At 32.3% G+C, this 26990-nt stretch overlaps 2 protein-coding genes across 3 annotated transcripts in view; one reads left to right on the top strand and one right to left on the bottom strand.

The window, feature by feature from the left end:
* LOC109536956 (trissin receptor) overlaps positions 1-26990 on the top strand; it is a 93871-nt gene that overhangs the window by 45336 nt on the left and 21545 nt on the right. For both annotated transcript variants that reach the window (XM_048663644.1, XM_048663645.1), the window contains exon 2: positions 18958-19181. In XM_048663644.1, the coding sequence (XP_048519601.1) occupies positions 18965-19181 (217 nt within the window). In that variant the 5' untranslated portion in view covers positions 18958-18964. The remainder of the gene's footprint in view (positions 1-18957; positions 19182-26990) is intronic.
* LOC109546318 lies at positions 21671-24069 on the bottom strand. Its single transcript, XM_019917237.2, has 3 exons — positions 23917-24069; positions 23774-23863; positions 21671-23003 (listed from the first exon to the last, which is right to left on the bottom strand). The coding sequence occupies exons 1-3, from the start codon at positions 23963-23965 to the stop codon at positions 22435-22437; spliced, it is 708 nt and encodes a 235-aa protein (XP_019772796.1). The 5' UTR covers positions 23966-24069; the 3' UTR covers positions 21671-22434.

The following is a 26990-nucleotide window of genomic DNA, read 5'->3' as shown; positions in this document are numbered from 1 at the left end:
ATCACTTCGCCCACTGCCTCATCGCCTTTGAAAATGTCCACCGCAGTTGTGAACGAAACGTCAGGAAGAAATTCCGATAGACCACGGCTTCAAAGCCCGGAAAACATTCCTAAATGAAATTACTATTGATTTTCCTAAAATCAGTTTTTGGACAATTATTCTGTACTGTACAACTTGCTATAGTATTTATAGATATATTTTAAGGAAACGAAAGCAACCAACGCCAGTAGAAGTTCGTTGGGTCTTTAGGAAAATAGAAGACCCTTCTAACTCCGAACTCTGTGGACACCCCATGGTTCTCATCCAAGGCCAAAGGAGTTAAGGCACCAAACCAGCTCAGCACCTTGTCACCAACAAGATTAGCTATTTTTGCCTATTTAATAATTGTTCGTAACACAAATCATGCCTTTATTGTCGAAGTGCGTCCGAATAAATAACTTATAAACGTTTTTTTTCAAGTATTCTTTCCAACACTCGAATTTAAGTAGCATGTAAAAAATTCGAAAAATAAAAGAAAATCCGAAGAAAGCTTAATTCGTTAAATTGTAAATAATTTGAGATATACTGACTGACTAATTGAGACGTCATTTCCTAATAATTGTCCATTGAAACATTCAGACATCATTTCCAATCAACTTTTAATAAACCTTATGATCTCTTTATTATTCTTTCAACTTCCTGTACTTATTCTGTTTCGATATTTATAGATTTTGTTTCTAGCACAATTTTGTAATGGGATTATTTAGTCAACTCTCCAATGTTTCAATTAATACCAATTTCACTAAAAAGCTTTTCCTTAAGAATCTTCAAAAAAATAACCATTTAATTTTATTATGCCAGATTAATTTCCTTATTATAAATAAATTTTTCGTCACAAATACATGATCTCTTAAATATTATAATGCTAATAGGACAACTTTAGCAAACCCCCCCAAAAGTTAAATTCTAGCAAGTTTCTACATGTATAATGGTTGATATATTTAGAATTCATTGCTGCTTTAATTACACATCTACCTACCGGTTAATACTTAAAATTATGTTCACAAAAATCCCACCGCTTTGCATGTTTGAAGTACTTTACGGAAATTGCCTGGTAAATAATTTATCGTCTGGTGAAGCCGTTTATCAAATAATCGGTTAATAATAATAATCGCTGGTTAATTTACTAGAGTATGTTTTATATAGTAGACAACGCATTCGGAATATACGAAGTTAAAGAGGAATTTATCCTAAGTAGTTGCAACACTTAATTTTTTAACGTGTAAATTTAATTCAATTCAAATAAAAACCTTAACTCGTTTAAATAAATTATTAGGTAAACTATTTGAATCCTGGTAAATATTTGATGCTGCAGTGAAACGTTATCCTCATTTAATTGGTCCGTTTGCGGAAACGCCACAATGCCACAAGAGACATGCTTAGAGAATTTACTGTTGCGAAAATCTCACTTTGGAGTCATTATAAAGTTGCAACTAATTGATACAAAGCATGCAGCTAACATTATTTTGAAACCTTCGTACATTTTGCAAATGTGTCGAGTGTTTTGAATGTGTGTTGATGTCGTTCTGAAAGTATAAAAAAACTATAATGCACGAATACTATTCCGACCACCTGTAGACTAAGTACATGGTGGCAAACCTCCATAATTCTCATTTATAAAGACAAAACCTTAACCAGACTGGCTTTCTGCTGTGCTCGCACAGTTGAGTCTGCAATGTTGTATAATTAATTATTTGCTTTTTATTTTGCTTCCCAAACTTCTGGAGTTGGAATAAATGCGGAAAGTCAGAATCAAAACTCCCACGAGTCGTAAATAAATTAAGCAGATTAATGTGACTGCATTTATAATTTATGCTTACTCGCTCATGTTATATTTATACTTTATGAAACCAAAGTCCGCGTGTAGTCTTTTTCTACTTTGGCGTTTAGAAAATGTATTTTTAATTAGAAATTTGTGGAAAATGTTTTATTGGATACGGTCGGTAAATGTTGCAATTTTGTATCATTTTCTAGGTGTATCAAAAATTAAAATTCATAAATTATTAACAAACCGTAAGAGTGAAAATAATTCAGAAGGCAAAATACTCAAAACAATGTGTACACCTTTGCTGGCTTCTGGATGCGTACTGAAGGCAAATGCATTCAATAAAGCTGAACAAAACATACAAACAACAGAACATAATGCATTAAGATTAACAACGAGAATAAGACGTCATTAAATCCTACTGCACAATCCATCAAACTAACAATTGTGCGATCGAACAGACATGACAAGAATAATTGAAAAACTGTTCAAAATCAATTATTAATGCATAATGAATATGCCACGATTCTGTGCAGTGAAAAAACTAAGAAGAGACTAAGTATGGTTTGGTATTTCAAGTTTTTTGTGTACAATTTGATACCCGACTAATTGTAAACTAAGCTTCTATAGAGTCCACCCAGGAGCCTGTAATTAATCTTTCTAGAAACCTTGCACTAAAGGCTGAAAATGTGCCGAGGAAGTTAATTGTCTCTTGCGTATAGTTCAATGTGTTTTTTCTAATTAAGGTTTTTCAACGGAAAAGAAAGAAAAACCAAGAAAAACCGCAATTTAGTGCCACTAAATAATTTCCCGCATTATCAAATCAGAGTCATAGATCTAATTCAAGATCAGCTCTAAACTACGACAAATACCGCAAAGTGTCGCTTTAGCTAAAACTGTTGGGAAACTCAATATAGTGTCCAGCAAAGTGAACGCGCCACCACGTGCTTTTGATAGATAAATTTTAGATTGCACTTTGATTTTACTTCGAGACTTGAAAATTCTTATAAGAAATGTGATAGTTGAGAAAACGTTGGTCCGGGACATAGACAGGGGCGATTAGACAATCTCTGATGTGTTTTCACGTAAGACTTTTATTTATGTTCAAAGTGCTGCTTGGGGAATTTCTTTCGCTTGGGTAGTTTGAGATGATAAATCCTGTGTGAAGCTTGAAGCAACTTGCGTGTTATCTTTGTTTGCTTTCTGCATTTCTTTTTGTTAATTGGAGATTTTCTTGCAGTGCTTCGATTTTCTTAATAATAAATTTAAATTTTTCTTTGATTTCACGCAGCTAAAAAGGATTCTGCTTGAGTGGGTGAAATACATACTAAATCTGATATTTTATACCTTTCAAAAGGCGATATTGTCCCTGTTTATCGGCATTGAATGTATCGAATTTAAAAACGATAACAAGCTTGAATTATTTTGGGATCATTTTGCTGGCAGGTCAGGCCAAAAGTTTTCATACGAATAATAAGAGAAAATTGGGTTTTTATTGTAGATATGGAATTTTTCCTTAGGTTGATTTGCGCGCTATTAACACGTAATGAAACAATTGGAAATTACTGATTAATTGCGAAATTTTTGAATCGGTTAGTATTCAAGGTGAGTATTTCTGTTCCAATAAGTCATCCATATAACACTAACTTTCTACTGCAATGTAGAACTCAGTCTCGAAATAATTCAATTGTTCGATTCTTGAGGGATTAATTCGTCAAAAACGTCCGGTCTAGGTTTGTGCTATTTTGATCTAGATTTTCGATTGGGGGAAACAATTGCTTTTGTAAGTGGCAGTAATCCAGTAAAGCACGGGCTATAGTTTACAATTTTAAAAATTTGTTCCTTAATTGGTTTTGAGTCTGAATATAAAATTTGCTTTTAAACAGATTAACAACTCGAGTAAAAACTAATGAAAGTTTAGCAAACTTCAGAAGATTATTTCATGGGAACTATGGAGTCGTCTTGAACTAAAATAGTCTTCTATTGCGTTTTTTACCATTTCGAGATCGAATCAGAAGTAGGTAGAAATAACTCAGATGTTTATGGTAAAATGTGTTCGTGTTTAAAATTTTTAAACGCGCGTTTTTGACACTTGTTAACAATTGCAACCATTATCATTTTTTGCACGTTTAGGAAGCATTTTCGGGCCTATTCGCAGGCATTGTGCCTGATTTCTGCAAATATTTACATTCTCGAAAAAGAAAAGCGAATACACTTTTGATAGCCAAAATACAATTAGACAACCATGCAGCCATTATTAACCATAACTTTGTGTATCAAACATATTTTCTTCTCAAATAATTATAACTTATGACATCATTGGTTCATCAAACTCAGATTTGGGATTTTTCCGAAATAATTTTAGCTTATTTATTGTAATTTACATTTTATTTTTACATTGTTCTACAGTAAATTTTATTTCTTTTCCAGGGTGCTTTCAAAGCTAACTGAGTAATCCTTTTGATAAATGTGATTAGTCAGTTAAAAAGCAGAAAAGACCAGAAAAAGTAGATGCTTTCAGCTGTTTAGTTGAAAACATTTAAGCCCTAATAGTAACCATTTCACCTGTATTTTTTCTGCATTCGAGTTTTAAAATATATAACGCTAAATATTGCACTGTTTTTTGTGTACTGAAAATCCTAATCCTGGTTTGACAGCCCACTCTCGACTATTATTTCTCAGTGATTTTTGAGCTATTGAATTTTTTATAGCAATATGTATATGTATAAAATTACTACAGAAAAGATAGACAATTATATTATTCAGTGTTGTCTGTTCTTTGCTTAAATAATATCGACATATGAGATTACTAAATACCCAAAATACTATTAAACTTAGGACCAATTTTTACCGTTTAAGTCGTGCCCCTAGGTGAGTGATTACATAATGAACGTATCTTCATGATTGCCTACCTACTTTTGCTCTTTGTATCACCAATCGCTGTTATGCGCCTTTTTAGACTTGAAATTTTTTTTTACCAACTTAGTTTCGTCTTTTGTTCACTGTTTTTTATTCTTTTTTAATTTAAATCTTATTGACATGAGATTCTTGTTTTGAGTGTGTTTTATAGTTTTGACCGCCTGATCGTTTTATTTTATGTAATTCTAAACTCTCTTGAGACGGAACTGACCATGATTGACTTATTTAAACCAATGTGAATTTTAATTTAATTTTTTAGTATTTTAACTGGATATTGTGATGGTCGTGTTTTAATTTTTAATCTGTTGTGAAGTTGAGTTTTAAGTTTTTTTCATTTTTTTTTGTTAGTGTTTGTCATTGTATAACATGTCACACACTAAGTGTTGAAACTCCACCAGGCTCTAGGCTAAAAACCCGTCTGTTTTCCATTTTAGAGCCCTGAGGATGACTTGAATAAAGTCGAAACGTTGGCCCATGAAAAAGTAGTGTTTTATTTTGCCACCATCCGTTGACCGAAAATCCCACTATTGAAAAATTAATTACTGATTATTATCACAGTCACTAATCAACCACAACATATAAGGAATAATATTTGATTTCTTTCTGTTCCCTGTTTGAATACAGATATTTTAGTTTACTAAATCGTCAAAGCGGTACTAGTTTTAAAATTACAAATTAAATTATTTAGTTCCGGTTTTTTCAGCAGTGCAAGGCAACAATATTTAAAAAAAATCTGCATTTAAAACATTTTAGATGCGAGCTAAACCTTGCCTAAACCTAAGATATAATTTCATATTATAATTCATATATTTATCAAAATATGTTTGCTTTCTGTACATTCATTGTTTTGAGGACACAATTACAGACAAATTAAGAGACCCTTAGCTTAAGATAATGTTTTCCTTCAATATGATTAAAAATATTTCCATGATGTTGACGTTTAAGATTTCTATATTCCAATTTTTGCCAGCAAAGTTTATGCATGTTCCATTGAGTGGGTTCCTAAAGACAATTTTCTTCTATTAAAATTAATACTTGGAGAATATAAAATAGAATCTAAAAAAGAAAGTACATATTGGCTAACTAATAAAAAGCCAATATGTAAAACAAGGCAACTCGCTAATTCAATGCAATAAAACCAGACAAACATAATATTTGGTTGAGAATGAAATTGTTTTAAGGTGTATTCCTTTCTTTCCCATTCTCATAGTTATTCGTCTGCTTTACTCTACTCATTTTCGCCCATTGAAAGCAAATTTGTGTATCAGCGTTTTGTATATTTCGAATGTACATAAGAAATTTTAAATGATGAGAAATACAGGATGCGAAAACTGCTGATGATTCAGTCTAGTGTTGTAAATGGCGATTTAAATTTATATGAGTTCAGCAAATAAATACAGTAGAGAATGCAAAAAAGGGTAAACCGTTTGCTTGGCTGTCCAGTTTTATCAAATTTACATCGCTGTCCAGGCAAATAAAGCGATTGAGTAAACATGAATGGGATCATAGTTATTATTCTCTTGTGTTTGACTAACTTCTACAGATTAATAGATTAACAATAAATCTATGGATATTTTATATGCTACATATTGGCCTCTTTGCTGCGTAAATACACTAATTTGTATTATTCCTTTATTCTCAGCTTACAGAGCTTGGGTAGATTTTTTGAAAGTCCTTAAAAACATTTTTTTGGCTTAAATTGAACCCAGGAAAAGTTTACCGTTTATAGTGCTTTTCATATCGATTTATGGCACTGATTTAATTTGCATACAAAAATGTTATGGTTGTTTGAAATTTCTGCGTGTTGAGGAAAACGATTTTGAGACCCCACAGTTGCCGATAAAACTCTGAATGTGATCATTCTGTAAAATGTTGTATAAAAAGCGATTTGAAAAACTGCACTTTAATTGGAGTGTTGGACGCACATAATAATAATAATAATAATAAAACGCTTGCTTACAAATGGAAGATTTTATTAAATTTTTGCTACTTCAGTTATCTAAAATGCTATATCCAAGTACACCTTAAAACTGAGTGGAACGTAGTAAGAAACAAGTGAGTTGGAGTTGACTTAGTGGATGGTTTTGACTACTTGCAACCCTGAAATAATTAAGTTTTGTGAATATAATTTAAACTAAAGCCAGTACTTGCTGACCTACCAATTCATGTTCAAACCAAGCAATGATCAAATAGTGATTAAACTAAGTAGAGCGTGTAGGGCTTTTGAACGATCACCAAGATATCATATGTTAGACACAAAGCTTTAGCATAACATCAAACGAACTATGAAATTAACAATGCAGATGAGAGGCAGAACATGCACAGTATCCTGCAGTTTCTATAGTCCTGCCGAGTAAACAACGACACTTCCGTCAAATAGGAAGCGAATTACCCTAAAAGCCTGTATGTCAGCAAAGCGAAATTAGCGGCATACATGCAAAAAGAAAGAGCAACTAACTTTTAACGGAAATGGAAAACGGTATTTCGAGCTTAAAATATCGATGGGACCGCTTTTCAGGCATCCAACGGCGCTAAAACACTTCCAAAGGAGAATTGAACTTGATGAATTTATTGCCGAGGAAGTTTCAATATAGGTATTTACCACAAACCGATAATGGCAACGCCCCTAAAAAGACAAGTTGGGTCACAAGAAAATATATTTAAGTAACTAGTCAAACTCCTATGTATTTTAGATCGTTTATCCCTTTAAATCAATTATTTCAGTTGATTGTATAAGATTCAACTGATGCTGAATGTTTCCATCGGAATTTGGTTGTTAACAAAGCATTCTCCATTAAAACTTAATGTTTTCCAACGGTTGCGTAAAGCATATCATAATCTTAACTAAATTGCTGAAGTGAGAACGCGAGAAACATTCTCTAAGAATTATAAACTCCTTGGGAGATTTGAAAGAGTTTTCACTTTGAAACTGTAGCTATTTTAAGCTAAGCAAATACACAAAATGTTTCAGGTCGCAATATTTACAGAATTCGTTTTAATTAGTACGAGGAAAACGTTTTTGATTTTCTGGAAATGTATAAGCCTATCAGCGGCCAGAATTTGGTAAAATCAACTTCGGAAACGCTCCGAGGAATTGAATGTCTGAAATATTAAGCAACATGCAAATTCAGTTACAACCTTGTTATTTCCAAGTACAAATATTTGCTTTTTGCAGGCGTCCAGGTTTTTCACACTAATTTCCAATCGATTATTTAAATATTTTTGCTATATCGTTTTATTTATTATCGATTTTGATATTTCGAAATCCTATTCTTTTTATTTCAAATACTCACTTTAAATAATTCATTGCTCTCTAAAGTATTGGTCTAAAGTATTGATATTATATAAAAAATAAAACGCCTGGGTAAAAATATATGGCGACTAAAAAGATATCATAAAATATTGGCAAAAATGAGAATTAAGTTAACAGGTTAATGGTTTCTTAATTGATCAAAAGGAACTAATTCTAATAATACTAACTAATAAAGGAATAAAAAAGAACACATTGAATGGTTATTTGAATTGGAAGCAAAAACACTTTCCTACATAAGATAGCAGTTTTTTTTACTTAACTAAGGCTTCCATTCACATTAATTCAAAAGAAAGTCGCGATTGAATTAAATAACTAAAACAGACAGACATCCAACGAAAAGGGCAAAACAGCTTAAAGAAAGGGTTGAAATTAACAGCTGCAAGAAAAAAATAAAAAACTATAAAAGCGAAACAAATTTTTAAAGACCAACTACTTGAAGGCAACAATGAAAGATCAAAGTCTAGAAGAAACGGTGTTTGAAAATCAAGTGACAAATCTAACAGGACTGTGGATCAGCAACTCAGTAAATTATATTAAAAACTAATTTCACAACCATAAAGAGAGTAAAGTGAGACAAAAATTAAACCACATATGAATGTTAAAGAACACAGACAGACAGACTGCAGACGAAAGTAGTTAAAACCGAAAACATTGGAAAGAACAGGTTTGTTTAACTCACGTAAAATCCCAGTGTGAAAAGACTTAATCAATATTTTTCAAATCTGCTGAAGAAAATGATGCTACGTTAACAGTCATGAAAACGCTCTTACATATAAGAAGCTTAGTAAAAACCTGAATACTTCACAACAATTTTTCCTAAAAATAAATTTTTAATACATTAATTTCAAATTTAAAACTCTGATACAATAAGACTGTTATTAATTATATTACGTTTCAACGTTTTCCCGTTAATTACAGAGCGCTATTTTGGGAAGTTAATATCAACTTATCTCGTTGAATAGTTGAATTATTTACCTGCAAAATTAGCGGAAATTTGAATATTTATGGCAAGTCGATTCCGCTTAATTAAGCGATGCCCTGCTATTCAGCTGCACTCTATTTTAAGGAAATATTCATATTTCTGAAGTGTGCAGACGAGTAATTTAATAATAATGCTGTGTTGGAAAGTCGCAAATGAATGAAACACAGCAAGCTAAATTAGGTGTCTAGTGCTCGGATTTGCGGGCATTAAATTAACAAAGGAAGAAGTTATCCATTGGAAGATTTATCATCATAATAAGTAATATCTGCTGCTGCTGATGCATGTGAAGCTGCTGAATTAATATTTCAAACATAGCAAGAAATTAGCGGATTTCGCTTATTCATAACGCCTGTTTTGTTGCTAAACAGGCTAATTTGAATTATGCAAAACTGTTATAAAAGAGACGTTTAGTTGATGCATTAGATTGTTCGATAAACTTCATTAATAAAGTTAGCGCACAAAATAAATCAGTTGTAATGCAAACTGCCTGTTAACAATCGTGCATGAAATTTCGATTAATAAATCAAAGCTCTATATAAAATTGGGTAGGTAAGCAATTTTCCGGTTTTAATTCAAATAAATTGTGTACGTGACCAAATTGAGTAAATCACTTAGGCTGAATTGCCACATTTTCAAATTAGGGTTTATAGTATTTTGTCTCTTAATATATTTTTTTTCTGATAATTTTCCTTAAAAAAAGTGAATATTGCCTATTTTATAGTATAAAAGTAAAGGAAACTTTTATAGTTGAATAACGTAGAAAGTATTCTTTTACAGCAGCCGTCTAAGAGAAAGTGACAAAGTTTAATGAATTGCTGATAAAATGCCGAGCTCCATGATTAGAAAAACCTTTCTATTTCGTAGATAAAGTTTTATTTTATGAGTGACTAAACTTTACTTGACGTAAAGTTTTGATTTTGGATTATAACTTCAAAAGTTCATGGTTTACAACTGAAATAAGGTGAACTGAGTTTTTTAAGAAAATGTTTCAATATAGGTATAGTCGATTCTGTCCGATGGCCCGATGATTAAAAATTTACATTTTCTGTAGTTCTTAGAGAGAGTTCGAAAGAGAGTCGCATTTTTTACTGGTGATTTTAATTAATTGATTGAATTGTGGCTGCTTTGATAATAATTCATCATGGTTTTTGATAAAAGTTGACATATTTGACTGAAAGTTTCAAACTAAACTCGGGAACTCAAATCGCTCGAAATGTTACGTTTTAATATGATTTTCATCATCCGAAAGCAGATAATTTAAACAAGCTTGTGATTAAACATCTAGACTTTTCTCTTGCGAATTTTGCGAAGATTAGGGCTCATTTTGGAGCTTAAAATAACTGTTGCGCTCAGGTTTCTGGAAAAATATGAGGTCCTTCAAAATAACTCGATTTCCATATTATATTCAACAGATATCGGTTTAGAACATTGACATCTATTCGGACTATAATTTGTTATAAATTCCTAATAATACTAACTAAAATAGAAAATTGAACAATCCCTTAACAACATGTTTTGAATACCGTGTCATTTTTGTCCTATTGTATCCTATCTTCTGCCAAGGGCTTTGTACTTACAGTTATGAACTTAGGAGATCGAGCTAAAATTATAAATTTCAATAATATGTATTTTTGATTAACTTTTTCGGTTCTACAGAGATAGACACAAGTTCAGTCAAATCATTGTACCACATTAAAATCAAACTAGTTCCGCTAATTTCATTAATTATGATTAATTTTAACGCCAAATCTGCATTTGCTGCTATTTAGCTTATCTGTCCTATTCCAGAAGTTCTTACGTTTGAACGTTTTTGTCCAAGAATAAAGCACTTTCCTTTTTGGATAAACTTACCGCATCATCAGGCATCATCGCGACAATAATTATTTTGAATTGAATGAATTTGAATCGATTCTTAGGAAAGTTAAATTCAGAACGCTTCTTGCATTTCAATAAATGGTATTATTCTTTATTGCTGTAATTGGTTAAAAATCCATGTTCATAAACAATAATTTTAAGTTGTCTCAGAAAAGCTCGGGGGCTAAAAAAATAAATTGGTTCAACCGCTAAAGTTGGTAAACATTTATTCATTGAGGCATAAAGCAAAATACGGTTTTCCAACGTGATGAAGTTGTTAAGCAAGGACTCCAATTTGCGCGAATTTCAAAGCTGGAGTTTTAAAACCCATTTAAGAAAGTTTCTTTTATTTGATCGCCAATAATGCATGAAGTTAAAAACTAAGAGTCGAATAGATTATTCAACAGCAAAGTGACTAGCATGGAAAATATCTGCAGCAACAATATCATTAACTTTTCAGCAGTTAGGGCACATGTGAATTTGGCTAGAAGTAAAACCAAGTAATACTCATTTTTTTAAATTTATTTACCAAATTATCCAAAGATGTTCTTCTGTCTGCTTAATTAAATAATTTATTTTATGCAAAATCGGTGCATGAATTGAAGGAATAATATTGTTAAGAAAATTAGAATTGATACAATAAGATGTTTTATAAGAACTGTTGAAAATAATGACAATTAATTTCTCACAATTTGCCAAATTGAAAAATGCCACTTGCTATACATAATGCCTTTTTAAATCGTGCTCTTATTTGCACATAAATCTCACGCTAATCTACGTGTTCTGTTGTTGCTCGACGTCTTCAAAAGCCTCAATAATCAAATAAGTTATTTTAACAACAATAGTTTCAATATTTACCAAAATCCTTCAATCATACTGGCCCGTTTCGTCTCAAGAGGCAAGCAAATGAGCTTTAAAGTACTATTTAGCTAAATACTCAAGAGCCGATATATAATTCAGGAATTGCAGACGGTGCTTAGCAACTCTGAGACGGAATCAGCATTTGAGGTAGAATAATTTATTTTACATAAACCAACATTTACGTTATTCAATCATGCACCAATGTATGCACGAAACCCACATTAGCCTAAAATGTTCTTAACTCTAACAGCTACACTGTAAGATCACACGTTTATATTCACATTTATTAAAATATATTTTATATATTTTTTATCAATTCTTTTCAGCAGCTGTTCCGATTTTTGGTGCATTCATCGTAAAATATTCACATTATTCACCATTATGTGACTGTAAAGGGACTGTAATAAATCATGGAAGCAGAAAAGTCGACCAATCCAGGCGCAATATTTAATAAACGGAGCGCAATTTTCGTTTCTACTCTAAAGTTTTCTGCAGTCGGAATTTGCATGTTCGTAGCTAATAGAACTATCTTGAAAGGAGCTCTCAGGCAAAGTTAGGGACGAAATAAAATCAGCAGAAAACTTAGATGTCTCAAATGGGTTTGAGATTGATAATAGTAAAATACTTGCCGTACATTGTTGTTTCAACTGCTAGTCGTAGATGGTATTGTTGAGAAAATGCACTATATTCCCCCCTTTCCCCGAAACTAGAGTGGAAAGATAAATTACTTGAGTGTTGAATGAAACAGATTATAATTTTAAGTTTCAAAAAACATTAGTGGAACAGAAAATATTCCTAGAATTTTATAGCAAAATGCAACATTTTTAATATACAAAAAAATAAAATATACTTACACCCTTAATAAGTTCAATCAAAAGATAATTAATTGGGTTAACTCGGACGATTTATTCAAGCGTTTGGTAAGGAAGATTAATGAGGCTTTCAGCTAATTTAAATATTTGATTTGCCTATGCAAAGGTCCAGCGGATAAACTCGCTAATCAATCGTTAATAAATATTCCTTATTCAAAAACATCAAATAACTTAATTGCGCAGTACCAAATTAATTCCACATGTTGGTGCTAGAAATTGTAAGTTCATATAATTTTTGTGTCGTCCATATATTCTGCATAAACTTATACAATAATTGAAACTTTCGTCTTCAAATTATTTATGAAATTCTGTTTTGTTGTTCTTTTATGTGCCGATGCAAATATTCGCGTGCAAAACGGCTATAATAGCAGAAAACTCGATCGAATCACAATATTTCATAAACGCAAAGCTATTTTCGCATGTAATTTAACGTTTCCTTTACTCGAAATTACCGGTTTGCTGCATCAAATTCTATATACTTACTCCAACTCTGATATGAAAAGTAACAGGGAAAGTAAGTTAAATGTGTCTGGGACGGACCCTAAAGAAAAAGTTGAAATTCAATCGGCAGTTTCTTAAAGTTCCCTTCCAAACAACTGTTTTTTGCTGGTTCTGGAACTCCTGAAGGACATGACCAGTGGGATTTTTTTATTGGCTTGTACTTATCAGCAATTGTTGTTTATTATATTTCTTCTATTTTTTGATTGCTTGTTGTTTTGCAAACCGAAAAAATTGTTATTGGTTTTTATCGCCTTTTATCAGGAAAATGTAATAAAAAAAAACAAAGTACTTTTAAAACGTTGCAAAACATCAGAAGCTTTTTTTCTAAAGCTTGTGGTAAAAAAGGTTTTCACGATTAAGAAAGGTTATTTTTAAAACAACTTTTAATGTACGATATTCATTTGAATAAACCAAACAAAAGGAATTTTTAAAACGCAATAAAATATAAACTTCCAATACATTTCCCTGGATCTTTTGGTTGATTTTTACTGAACGCAAATGGCCCAAATAAGTGCAAATAGTGCAGAATTGCAGTCGATTTACGAAATACGGCATTCAGAGTTAGGCTAAATTATATACGCTCGATGGTAGACTCGTTATTACAGGATTCCGAAGTTTGTTTTTCGCTGTAATCAGTTGGATTAAAACAAAAGCTAGGATTTGATTTTGCCAAAAGTTAGTTTGTTAATTCCTCTTTAGTTCGACTGTTGTAGGATTTATTTATTTGTTCCTTATGCAAAGAACTTATAACACAACAATAATTATAAACATATATTTAACTGGGATAAACCTTCATACGTCGTTTACAGATAAATCTACTTAGACCTTCAATATATATTATGCACTGTATTTTATTTTTTACTTAGTAATAGCCGAGTCGATGAAACTGAAAACGATGAACAAATACAAATTAAGACATTTTAGAGTCCGAAAATATTCAATCAAAGGATTAAATACACTGCCGAAGATCCAAAAATTATTGGCCTGTTTAAGCCACAAAAATTATCTCCTTAATTATTAATTGTGCTAAATATTTCACTTTTATAACTCAATTCACTCAACTTCATTCATAAGTGGCGAATCTATCAAAAGATATTAAAAGATTCATTTCGAATTGTAATTAACTGATCAATCATACACTTGATATCAATTTAGGATTATTAAAGGATAAGGAAAGGAAATCAAGGATTTAATGGAAGCTACTTATTTCAACAAGTAATCTACATATGATATTTTGTTAGTTGTAAGTTAAACTCTAGTTGCATTTATATCTTCATTTGGCTTAGATCCTAACGATTCACCAAATTATTCCTGGACAGTTTTTTTTCATAAAAAAAATGTTTTCAGTAAACTAATCGGAAACAATTAAAATTTGCTTCTAACCGCAAAAATATAAAAATGGTCTAAAACAAGCAACAATAGCCTTTTCAATTCAGACAAAAGTTGATGCAAAAAACATAAAAGATTACGTCTAAGTGCTACAAGAAACGATTTTTGTATCTTTTTCATAGTATTGACTATATTATTTGAAAGTAATTTTATTCTAAATATTTGCTCTAATGCCTTGTACACCATCTGAAACGTAGACCATGCATCAGGACACATTTATAAACTCCAAACCAACTGGAATGCGATTAACTCGCCCGCTTTCATTGATAAAATATTCTTTATTTAACAAAGTTTTTTTAAAACAACATTGTGGAAACGACGAAATAAAAACCGAGCACCTACTCATATCAAGAGGATACAGTTTGAAAATAAATTTACTCTTTATACAAATAATCGCTTAGCTTTTGCCGGATGTTTTTTGATGCAAATGGCTCGAATCGGATTAAAGCTAGTTAAATATACACAAAACAAAATACCCGATTTTTTTAAACTGCAAATACTTTTGTTAGCATTAATTGCTAAACTTCGTTTATTTGTTGAGAGTTAAAGCTAATTGACCATTTATTTACCAGCATTTATTATTCGTTTATTTCGGGGTAGGAATAGTTCCTTTAGCTCAAAATATCACACTTGGTATCAAAGTTGGTTGAATGAATTGAAGGTGTTTTTGTTAGGCTGAAGAAAAAAATGTTGTCAAGTTGTTAGAAAATTCAATTACGCAAAAATAAATCAGCACGCACAAGAAGTACGTTCAAATTGGATTGCGAGTAAAAAGTAAAGTTACTGGCAACGGTACAATTTAGGAGCCAAATTTCGGTCGCTATCCTGCCAAATTGAACCCTCCTTAAGAAAGGTGTTTTAGAAAGGGAGAAACTGGAACATAAGTTAAGGTCACAACTTGAATATACAATCCTAGATCACTGCGGATAGTTCACATTTGCCCTTCCACCTGCTTGGATATGGATTTGCAATCTCATAAAAAAAATGAAAAAGTCCATTGAATCACAGTTCAAACCTACTTTTTAGTGCATTTTTCTTTTGTGCGTACATTTTGTATTTTCATCAAATGTCTGAGCCCAATTGGCCTTTAACCCCAACTTCAGTAAATATGTTTGCTTTCTGCTTTCTGCTTTTTCAGTTCAGTGTGATCTCTAAAACTTTATTCTGACAATTTCTTCCTTGATTGAGCTCGTCCCCATACTTTGCTGCGTTGAAAACGATCACCGCAGCAAAGTGTTGTTGATTCTACCGCATTTTTTGTTTATATTTTTGCTTAATTTGATGGGAACTGGAAAAATTGAGTCGGAACATGCTGCTAATGTGTCTAATATGTTTACGTAATTGTTAGAGTGTTTACTTTGACATAGATGTTTTCACATGTTTAGTTTAGTTTTTCCTTCTATTTATAGCAATATCAACTTTTTGCTAGAACTCCTTCAAATTACGTAGAATAAGTGCGACTCCAAGCAATAAAAGTGTGTGAATTTTTTTCTATAATTAAACATTAATGCACACAAACACTGTTAAATATTTGAACCAAAAGCATGTTTTTCAATTAAGATAATTTCAACGAAAATCAAATATCTCTGAAAGTAGTTAATGAATTTAAGTGATTTATATTCTGTTTAGTCTTCAGCGGCTTGACCTATGGCAAAGGCATATAAATAAAATAACAAAATTGGAAAAAGGCAACCGTTTTGTTATTATGTTTACTCTCGATCGGTGAGGCATCAGTTCGTCAGTTTTATGATCTATAAAATTGAAATATTTAACTTTATTAACTTCCTCAACGAAATTAATGGCTGGGTTAAAGTTGTGCTTTATATATACAACATTTTCGGTCTAAATTCATTTTATAGCAGATGGACTCTATTAATATTCGATGATCAACGAAATTTGCTCATAATGTTTCCAACCATCTAAAGCCAAAGTTCAAAATTTTGTATGTTTTTGTGCACAAATCGTAAAATTTTCTTACGAAAATAGTTTGGATAGAATATTTATAGAAAATGTAAATAATTTGCTGCTTATACATTCTTCATACAGATCAGCTTATACATTCTTCAAAATACAGAAACAAATACTACTGGTTATATTGAGTAATGGTTTCTAATCAATTCAAAGGCAATTATGTAAATTAAAGAAAAAAATACAGTTTCTTGGAAAACATGAATATTTCCACACTAAAATTATCTAAACTAAAAAATATTATACTCTAACAATATTATACATATAATTCCTGATGTAACCACCAATCATAAAATAAACACAGATTGTTAGACAGTTATAATTAAATTACGATTATTGCCGTCTAAATTAAAAATTATTTGATTGTAAGTTATGTTTTAGAACCGTAGTAATGCGGTCGATTCAGACGCGTTCCCCTTGATTTGATTTATTTCAGATAACCGTTGCATCATTCGAATCCAGAATCGATTTATTCAATTTTTCGTTATTTTCTTCGGCAACGTCTGTCAAGCGAATATTCGAAAGTTTTTTCGAAACAAGATAGCCCGACGTTTGAAAGACAAGTGGAACACACATCTAATACACCTAAATGGAAATGTCATGCTACATGCCACTCAATTTGTTACCCTGTTGTACCGTAATGATTTATGGATGCATTTATTGTAATAAAAGCAAATATGCGCTCTGAGCTTGATCCCTTGCCAGCAAACAAACGGGAAAAATTCACGAAAGTTTGAAGCGAATACAATTTAAACAGTACTATTTTTATGGCTGCATTGCTTACTGAAAACTAAAAATATTAAAAAGGAATTTAATAGTCACAGCAAAGTGTTTTTTTCTTTGTCTCCGAAGTTCACACTTTTGCAGTTGCATCGAGCGCTTTCTAAAGAAAGGCGCAATCGATTACTTGCTGAAGCCTTGAGTGCGTCGGAGGCTGTGGATTTTATTTCCTTGCTAATAAATGCAAAATAATTATCCAAGCTTCTTTCCAGTCAGGGGTACAGACCACGTTTTCATTTCTATAGAAAAATGAACCATAGCTGATCCAATAAACCCCTAAAAATCTGTTTGCTGAATGGATAAGCCTAAATATTTTTATTCAGGGTTTTTCTATGGGGCTGAAGGCGCCAGATAAGTTTGCTATATTTGCGCTAAAAATAGAAAAGGGGTCAAAGTTAGCAAAAAAGTCACTGCTAAAATGATTAATCTTATCGTAATAGTTTAATACATTTTGGCTTGGTTTAGTTTGGGAAATTGAACACGTAAATCTTAAATTAAAATAGGCTGATTTAACTTAACTTAATTAACTAAACACCTCAAGTTTGGTCAATGAATTGAAAAAGGGAATACTGCAAGATTTTGAAACATTCGTCGATTTCAACTCTTCGGACTGATTAGTTTTAATGATAACTTATGATTTGTCTTGATGTGAAACTATAAAACCAACCTTTAAATTTAATTTTCATTACTTTAATAGCGATTTAAACAATGTTCAGAAAATAAGCTACAATTAGGATTACTACAAAATAGAAATATTCTATACAAATTCGCGATCTTACAAAAATAATCACTGGAAAGAGTTTTTCCTGTTCGATTATATTTTCAGTCTATATTTAAATCCTTTAACTGCTTTCAAATTTCCTAACTTTTCAGGACAAACAAAGCTAATGGGAATTAGCTTTGTATTTTAAACCGATTATTGGTATCTACACCAGTTATAATTTTAAACGTTAAAAAGAGAAATCCGAATAAAACATGTGTTCATTGAAATTGCACTGTTCTGCTGAAATAATCTTGATATACCTAGTTAGAATTTTTAGATAACCTCCGTTTTTCTAATCTATTGTTCATAAGACTCATATTTTGATATATGACATGTGAAAATTATGTTGAATCAACAGCGAGGTTGTTCCCAAGTGACTCATTTTTTCCAGTGTGCATTAGAATTTAGAAACATTTATTTTAAGATCAAATGATGAGACAATAAAACCAGACCTCAGCGAAAACTTTAAAGTTGCCATTAATCCTTCAATAAGGCTATTTTGATGAGGCAATTGAGTAATACAATTGCATGGTATAAATGAGGAAATTTATTTGTTTCATATCAATTTTTGTTTTCTAGTTCAATGTTGTTTTTTATGTCATAGATATTTTGCCATGTATAATTTAAAATTGATGAAAGTATAATTTATTGTAAAATTAATTCTGATTATTTAGAAATTACCGTTGGAGAGTCGGCTCAATTTGCAAAGTACGTTAAATATTTTATTCTGATTAAGTTTGCGAAATTTCCTAAAAGAGGTTGTTTGATTTGCTCATTTCTTTTTGCCAATCAGTTTATATGTTCGCTTGATTAGTTTTGTAACACTTTTTGGACATCCCATGTTCTAAGACTATAGAATTTACAAACAATATTTTGTATCTTTATACCATCAGTACCATAAACCATTGCGTACTAACTAATACCGTTCTATAAAATGTTTTTTCGCTTCAGGACCATCATGACTTTGGATCCATATTCATCCCCGCTCATCATTGTTTCTGTTAATTCGACTCCAATATCCACGATTGGATATATCGAGAGGAATTCAACTTTAGTACCGACATTCTGGAATGGCTCATCCATCTATGGCCAGCCTGAATACATTTTTGACAAATTCTACGTTAAAGCCATATTCCTCAGCCTTTACACCATTGTGTTTATGCTGTGCTTTTTTGGTAAGTGAGTATATTTTTTAATTTACTTGCTTCAAGCAAACGTTCACAATTCAATGCTATGTAATGGAAAGCGCAAAAATGCAGTCAACTTTCTACTGCAGATAAAAGCAGTCGAGCAACTGAACATGTTGCGGAAATTGCCTAACGACTGGTATTTTAATTAGAGGCGAAACAAGAGAAGAAAATTACGATTCTAAGGAGTCGTTACGAGAAAACGACAACCTGCGGTTTGGTTCAGCTTAAACATTTTTAATGGAGAATAAGCATTTGAAAAAATATGGAGTTATTCACCGCTATAATTATCACATTTAGTGACAATCTAGAGCGATAAACGCTGCACAAGTAGGGAACAGTACTTTTTTAAAACGACATTAAATAAATTGTTACTATTTATGTGCTGAAAGTAAGAACTTAGAAACAATAACTTAAGAAGGGCAAGTGTATTTATAGTAACCTGGAATTTTATTCAAATTCTGTACAATGCTTTGTCCTAAATTCATTCCTTTTGCTTCGTTTTTCAAAGCGTTTTACCTCGTTTGGTCCATATTTGCTTAGTAATTTTTTTGGGTTTGCCTTACCCAATACTTTAGAAATCAAGCCGAGAACGAACTTGAACATTGTGAATTCCTGGCTGAATCTCATAGTCAATATCGTTTGCTGAATTTGCTTTTATTCGAATAAATCTAAAAGTGCCCTTTTCCGATCGGAAGCGATGATCATCAAGAAGCACATTTCTTTAATGTTCAATTGATTTACTTTTACGCACATGTGCGCAAAAGTAAATGTGACAAATTGAACGTATCACTGTCATTATATTTTTTACCTGCGACCACTACTGAAAGGAGTATAAAACACACTTTATACCATCTAAGTACGTTCCATTTTACGCATTGTAAACTAAACGAACGGCAAACCAAACGCACAGTCCTGTCATCATTCATCACAATATAAACGTTGTATCTTGTATTAAAAATACTTACCCTACTGAAAAGTGAGTCTGATGGGTTAAAACCAAGAAGTCCAATATTTTGTCCACAAACAACATTGTCGGGAAAATGTAACTTTTGTAATATTTGCTTATGAATATTTGTTTATAATGACGTTTTAATTTGTCATTCTGGCCTACTGTCAACGTTATAATTGTTGTCAAAACTGACATATTTACAAATATACACATTTTTCGTTCAGTTTTAGTAAGTTATTAGGTACGGTCGTAGGTAAAGTATGGTACATAATTCGAGTTGTAACGCATTCACGTACTCATGGAATTACGTACTCGCCGCTCCGCGACATCGTGCCCTACTGCTGACTGATTGACACCCGCGACTTCATCTCGGGTGCGACACTCGAAACGGCACTTTTCGCCCTTGTATCGAAAACTACCATTATTGATTTCATATTATTTATTTTACATTATAGTGTGTTTATAAAAAGTAGTTTTTAATCTACAACAGATCTATGTAATTAAACTTTTTCTGTGATCTTTATCTTAATAATTTATCGACTTCCAAGCTCTAAATTATTTACTCAAAAGATAAGAAGTACGTTTTGTTAGCTCTTATTTAAATGGCAAGTAAATAAATGTGTTTAAAGCAGCAGCATTTTTATGCATTTACTCAGTTGGTCTTGTAGTGAATGGATTACATTTAAATTTACATATTAGAGTGAAGAAACGGCTAATTCGTTTCCTAAGATGTGATCAAAAAAGCCGCCATTTTGAGCCGATTGACGAAATGTAGGTACCAACACCTTGTAAAACTAGAAAACACGTTGAAGTATCGTTTCTGCTCTAGAAATCGCCATATTTAGTATGATGCGTTTTGCAGTGTAAATGTGCAAATAAATTCTTTATGTAGTGATGTAACCATCAGCGTTCCAGTGCAATTTGTTCCGGAGATATGAGCAAGAATACGGCGTCACGTCTGAAATGATCGCCTTCAATTGTAGTTAAATGTGTGATATTTAGTTTTTGCTATTTCCTCAATCAAATTTTACTTAGTGAATGACACTCTAAACATTAGATTCAGTCGGGAATACAGGAACGCTGCAACTCATTGTTCTTAAGATAGCGGAAAGGCGGTATGTTTGAGCCGACTATCTAATTTTGGCAAAACTGCGTAAAACTGAAAAACACGTTAAAATCCGTTTTGGCGTGAAACCTGCCAATATTTTCAAAGTGATGCTTTGCTGCCCAGTTAATTCTATATGCAATGGTGTAAAATTGAGTTTTCTAACTCAATTTGCTCTTGAGGTATGGGCAAAAAGGTGACATCATGTTTGAAACTATCGTCGTGCCTCCATCTTTCAAATGAGTACCTATACATTTCTTCTTTTGTGCGAAAATCGCTACTATTTTCTTAATCAGGTTCCACTTGAAGGAAGCGGTTTTTAATTATCCATTCAGTGATGGACGAACAAGTGGTGTAGCCCTAACACTTGCACTATGATCAAAAAGGCGTCATATTTGAGGCAAAAATTAAAAAAATGGGCCATTTTAAGCGTTACTTTACTGAAAATAATATGAACAGAAACGAAAATTGTTCATTTGCCTAATTTCTTTGAAGAAATAAAAATAGTTCTAGTAGTTGTTAAAAAAACAGAGTGGAAGGTTGTCTAGATCTAAATGTAACAAACTGGGAAAAATCATAACTTATCAAATAAAAAACTTCACATAGGTACTTACATTGTAGTGAAGCGCTTCGAAATATCAAACCATTTATGCAGTTTTTCCAAAAAAAAAGTCAGATGGCCATATTGTGAAATACAGCAGATTAATTAAAACTGGTATAAATCAAAGAATAATACACATATATAGGACAACCATTCAATGGTCACATCATTTCGGGATTATTTGACCCCAATTTGACGGCCTAAACAATTTATTGTACACCATTTGCGGAAAATTAAGCGCGTCCTTTTAGCTGCACATTCAGTTTTGTGTGATTATTGACTATATGACCGCATTGTTGGGCATAAAAAATGGTGGCAAATGCCTTTGGGAATACTCAAGTATGGAGAGTTATAAGTGAATATTTCAACTTTGAACTTGCAATTTTTCTAGTTCAGTCAGAATAATTCTTCGTAGATGAATTTAAATTTCTAAAATATTGATGCCACAAGTTTGGAAACACGCGTTAAGGGTCTGAGTCAAGTTGAATGATCTTAACACACACGACTATATATTTTCACTTATGTTATTATTTAGGTATTATATCAATAATACGACCTTCACTCACACTGCGAAAACATGCAATCACAAAATTAAAAGTCCCCATCCAAGATATAGCACTAACATAATCCAAACAGTGGATGAAGATTCAGAGCCTGAAGTTTCCGGCGTTGTTCTGGGCAGCCGTGAAGTTGGGATAGTTGAGTCTGTAGAAGAAATTGGCGTCAATGTTGTCGGAGTTGGGGTTGTTGTTGAAGCTGGCGTTGTTGAAGTCGATGTTGAAGTTGATGTATCGGGTTCCAGTGTTGTGATTTCTCCTTCTTCCTCATCTTCTGATAATTGGCCTATCGAATTGAACAACGCAACTTCATCTAAAGACTCAACGGCAAGTTGAAATTTATCTCCGAATATGTCACTTTCTTCATCCAGATCACCATTGAAGTAACTTGGTGCTTTCGTGCTAGGTTTGAAGCTTAGAGGTAGATGTAAAGTATTACTGCGCCAATACGTGGATGGTGTTGAGCCAGAAGGGTCTCCACGTGATGTTGTTGCAGAAACATCGCAATTAATCCACTTTGTGTGTGGGCTTTCTTCACAAATCTTCACCACTTGCCATTGCTCGATACAGTTTGTTAGAGTTGCAGCAGCGGACCCTGAAACGGTTGTAGTGGAGTAGTTAGTAGACAGAAGCAAAATGTTCATAAAATCATAGAATTATAAAGCTACTGTATTTGCCAGTTGAAGCGTGTTATACACTTCTGAGTTAGCACTTACTTACTTCTGAGGGATTTTATTTCTTTGATTTATGTAAAGAAACTAGTATTTTGTTTCATAAGCACTAATACAAGATAAACAAATCACTTAGTTACACAGTACAAAAACTACATTTTTTGATGACGTGTTGTGCTAGCTAGGTGGATTGTAATCGAAAATGTAACATCTAGTTTTTATTTAAAATGCATTGATATTTAGTATTTTGTACTAGTATTAGTCTATTGTGTAACTAGTATTTTGTTTCATAAGCACTAATACAAGATAAACAAATCGCTTAGTTACACAGTACAAAAACTACATTTTTTGATGACGTGTTGTGCTAGCTAGGTGGATTGTAATCGAAAATGTATCATCTAGTTTTTATTTAAAATGCATTGATACTTTCTTAGTTTATATATTTTTGAAAACTATTCTTTCTTTAACACAAAATTTCCAAAACTATGGAACAATACAAAATTAAATCACTCAAAATATGCAATAATTTTTGCTACGGAAAACATGTTTGGATCTTTGCACTTTCTAGGTGGAGTGACTGAGTAAGATATAAAATTTATATTTTTGGACTGTGATTCAAAACTCTATTTACGGCAAATCATTTGAAGCAAAAATTGTATACACCTTGTATCTAGGAATAGCTATATTTACTCACCTTTTAATTGAGTTACTTCTAAATATTTATCATCAGCTGAGCTGTGACTTTTCAAAACATCCGCACATTGGATAGTTTCATACGCATTTGCTAATAAGTAGTTGAATTATTTTCAGTTAATCATTTTCAAATTGAACATTTACCTGCATAACTGATTGCCATCAAAATTAATATAGTTTTCTTCACTTTCATTTTGCAAATCAACCGTCACAAACATTCACTGCATTAATTTCACTTTTACCTTAACTTATGATAAAGCAATAATCATTTGATTCTTTTATCTAAACAGATAATTGCATCAAAAAATTATGCTATCTATATAAGTTTGAAGCACTTATCAAAGGTGTTTTATGAGGAAGGGGCATTACTTTAACAACTTATTCTAGGTCCAAAAATAACCGTCGCTTTCTATATCGCTGATCACCGAATAATGCTTTGCTCGTGATTTACAGGGAATTAAATTCCCATTTAAAAAAATACAAAATGATGAATTTCTTCAAAACGCATGGAGATATTTTAACGAAATTTTTAATACGAAATCGATACGATCCATAGCTAGGGAAAGCGCATGTTTTGCATAAAATAATTTTGTTAATTTTTGCCAGTGGCGTGCACGCTTCCAAATATGTTAAAGAAAAAAATGCTACGCCACAATATTTTTTAATTATTACAAATACTTTTTAAATTCCTTGTTTTATTACAAATAAAAAAGTGTCTTGTCAACCCCAAAATTGTCTCAAGCCCAAAATTGTTCTTATGGAAATAACAGTAAGAAAAAATGTTTAAATTATTAAAGATTAACTACATGATTATTAAAGGCACTTAAAAACAATTATATGCATTTGGGTTAGTGTTCGATATACCGTACATATACAGGGTGATTCAAGAAGGGCGTCATTCCTCTGGAGGTGGTGTCTGGCGCTGTTACAGGAGTACAGAAAAAATAGTAAAAGAAATTAATTGTTATTAAAACTGATAAATTTTCAAAAAACTATATCAGAAATACGGCAGCAATGTTTTTCAAGGTAATCTGTCTAATTAACATTGCGCAAATACCTGTGGCTTCGTAGTTATTTAAAACTTCGGTAACCATGGAATTATACAGAGTGACAATAAGGTAGACAAGGATAAACGGTAAATTCAACAACATTCGTTGACTGCGCAACGTACTTTCGAAATGTCAACCTGGTCTCATAACCTCGAATTCTGCGGGGTTTGGTGTTTACATAAATAATCCATACAACACTAAACATTTGAATGGTTAACTCCAAGCAAGCTAGTGCCTGTGTAATCTCCTTATTAGCCACTCTTAACAAGTAGCCTCTCGTATTCAGTTAATTAACTCGTGCTCCATTTGTATCTCCTTGTGCTGTGTGTCTCGTACAAACGTGGTAGGAATGTAGCCGGTATTTATTTGGTGCCTGGGAATCTTCCTGGAACCACTTTCCTTGCCCTTTGTTGGCATGAGTTCTTTCAGCTTCTGCTATGTTACTGTAGCATTTCCGCTGAACTAAGGGCATATCCGCAAATTCGTGAAAGGAAATTCAAAGTAAGTCACAGTTTGACAACATATTGTTTTTATTGACAAGGGCTATCCACCTGTACCTATCTGTTAATGACAGAAAACATCATTTCCGCTGTGATTTTTCATCAAAAAATTGTAGAAGAGAACTTTTTTGATATCAAAAATTTTCGTAATTTGAAGCAAAATCGTAATTTTTCTTTTTGAATGCTTAAGTATTCCAATATGCTACCAATTGAACATGGAACAATTTCTAAATAATGCTTACTAACAAAGTTGAAATTTGATCTTCAACTGTTAATATCTTTTAGAAATAATTGAAAAAAATTATTTCAATATTGTTCTCGTACCGTCCAAGTGAGCTCCTATTACCCCTTAAAAGAAATGACGCCAATTTTGAATCACCTTGTAATTTGAACCATTTTTTTTTAAATAGGACGTTCAATGTGGCTTGGGTCACTTTTGTATAAGTATAAGTTTTTTTTTCATAAACCTCGAAATAAAAAGAGATTGTTTTACAAAATTATTTATTTTTATTTGTACATAACATATTTTTAAGGAACAAAACTTCATTCAAACTGATATCTATATCAAGTCTTCCTCCCTGTGAACTGCTTCAAGAACGCTGTGGCCTTCTTCTACACGTTGACAGTGGACCAGTTGACGATAAAAGTTATGGTGGACTGGTGGAACATAGTCTAGCAAAGTTAGCAAGTCTTGGTATTTTTTTCATGTAAAGGCTTAGGTCTCTCAAACAAAGTAAGAAGTTTGGCCAATTCTTGAAAAGTTTGGCGACTTTTTTTCGTTTTTTACATTTACTTTGGAAAATAGAACATTGTACCACACAATTGTAGATATATTTGTAAATATATTTGGTTCGAATATATATTAGTTCGAATATATTGTACCGTGGATGGCCGAGTATCAAACTCTTTCTTCTGCTTCCAACTTTTATTCCACTCGGTACAACTTTAAATGCGGAACAGGAACAAACTAACTTCAAAATTACCGTCAACTTCACAAACAATAACAAAAACACACGGAAAACTCGCTCTTCAGACACGCGGGGCTTAACCTCTTCTGCACCCGGTCGCTCCTGTCACTTTACTTCCCCCTGTGTGGTTCTCGTGTGGTATTCGAATATTCGAATACTCGAATATTCGAATACTCGAGTATTCAAATACTCGAATATTCGAATACTCGATTATTCGTTAGATATTCGAGTATTCGAATAATTTTACTATTCGAATAAATCACTAAACGAGTATTCGAATTTCAGGTTTTAAAAAATTCCGAGCCCTAGTGGATATAACTCTCTCCACACACCTATCGACCCTTTTTGTGAGATGAGCTTAGTTTTTATCTACTCTAATACACACATCTTACTTTATAATCCTAACCGGTTGTTGTAACAAAAAAATACATAAGATATTTTTTATTTGCAATTTTTGATCTGATTTATTTTGCTGACTGCGTGTACTTGGTATGATATTCCTATCTTTCCTGGTGTTGAGGGATCAAGTTCTAATCTAACCTGATCCTGCTCGAATGGACCAAATGATGGGGGATCAAGTTCTAAACTAACCTGAACCTGCTCGTTTGACCTAATGTCGGGGGTTATTCGAAGGACCAATGAGTGTGGGGTACCAGTGTTTGGTGGGTATCCTTGTGAGTAGTTGCAGGAGGAAATAAAAT

This window comes from Dendroctonus ponderosae, unplaced genomic scaffold (assembly GCF_020466585.1).
Source record: "Dendroctonus ponderosae isolate FM_Combo_2020 unplaced genomic scaffold, Dpon_F_20191213v2 Dpon_F_20191213_2, whole genome shotgun sequence".
In the NCBI taxonomy this organism is placed as follows: Eukaryota; Metazoa; Arthropoda; class Insecta; order Coleoptera; family Curculionidae; genus Dendroctonus; species Dendroctonus ponderosae.
Note: the sequence above shows the minus strand (reverse complement) of the source record. Positions and strands in the feature narration are given on the sequence as shown.

Coding starts and splice junctions, on each gene's coding strand:
- LOC109546318 (XM_019917237.2), bottom strand. CDS start 23,965: ATGAAAGTGAAGAAAACTATATTAATTTTGATGGCAATCAGTTATGCA. Junction 23,864..23,916: donor GATGGCAATCAGTTATGCAG/GTAAATGTTCAA, acceptor ACTACTTATTAG/CAAATGCGTATGAAACTATC. Junction 23,004..23,773: donor AGAAGTAACTCAATTAAAAG/GTGAGTAAATAT, acceptor CAACCGTTTCAG/GGTCCGCTGCTGCAACTCTA.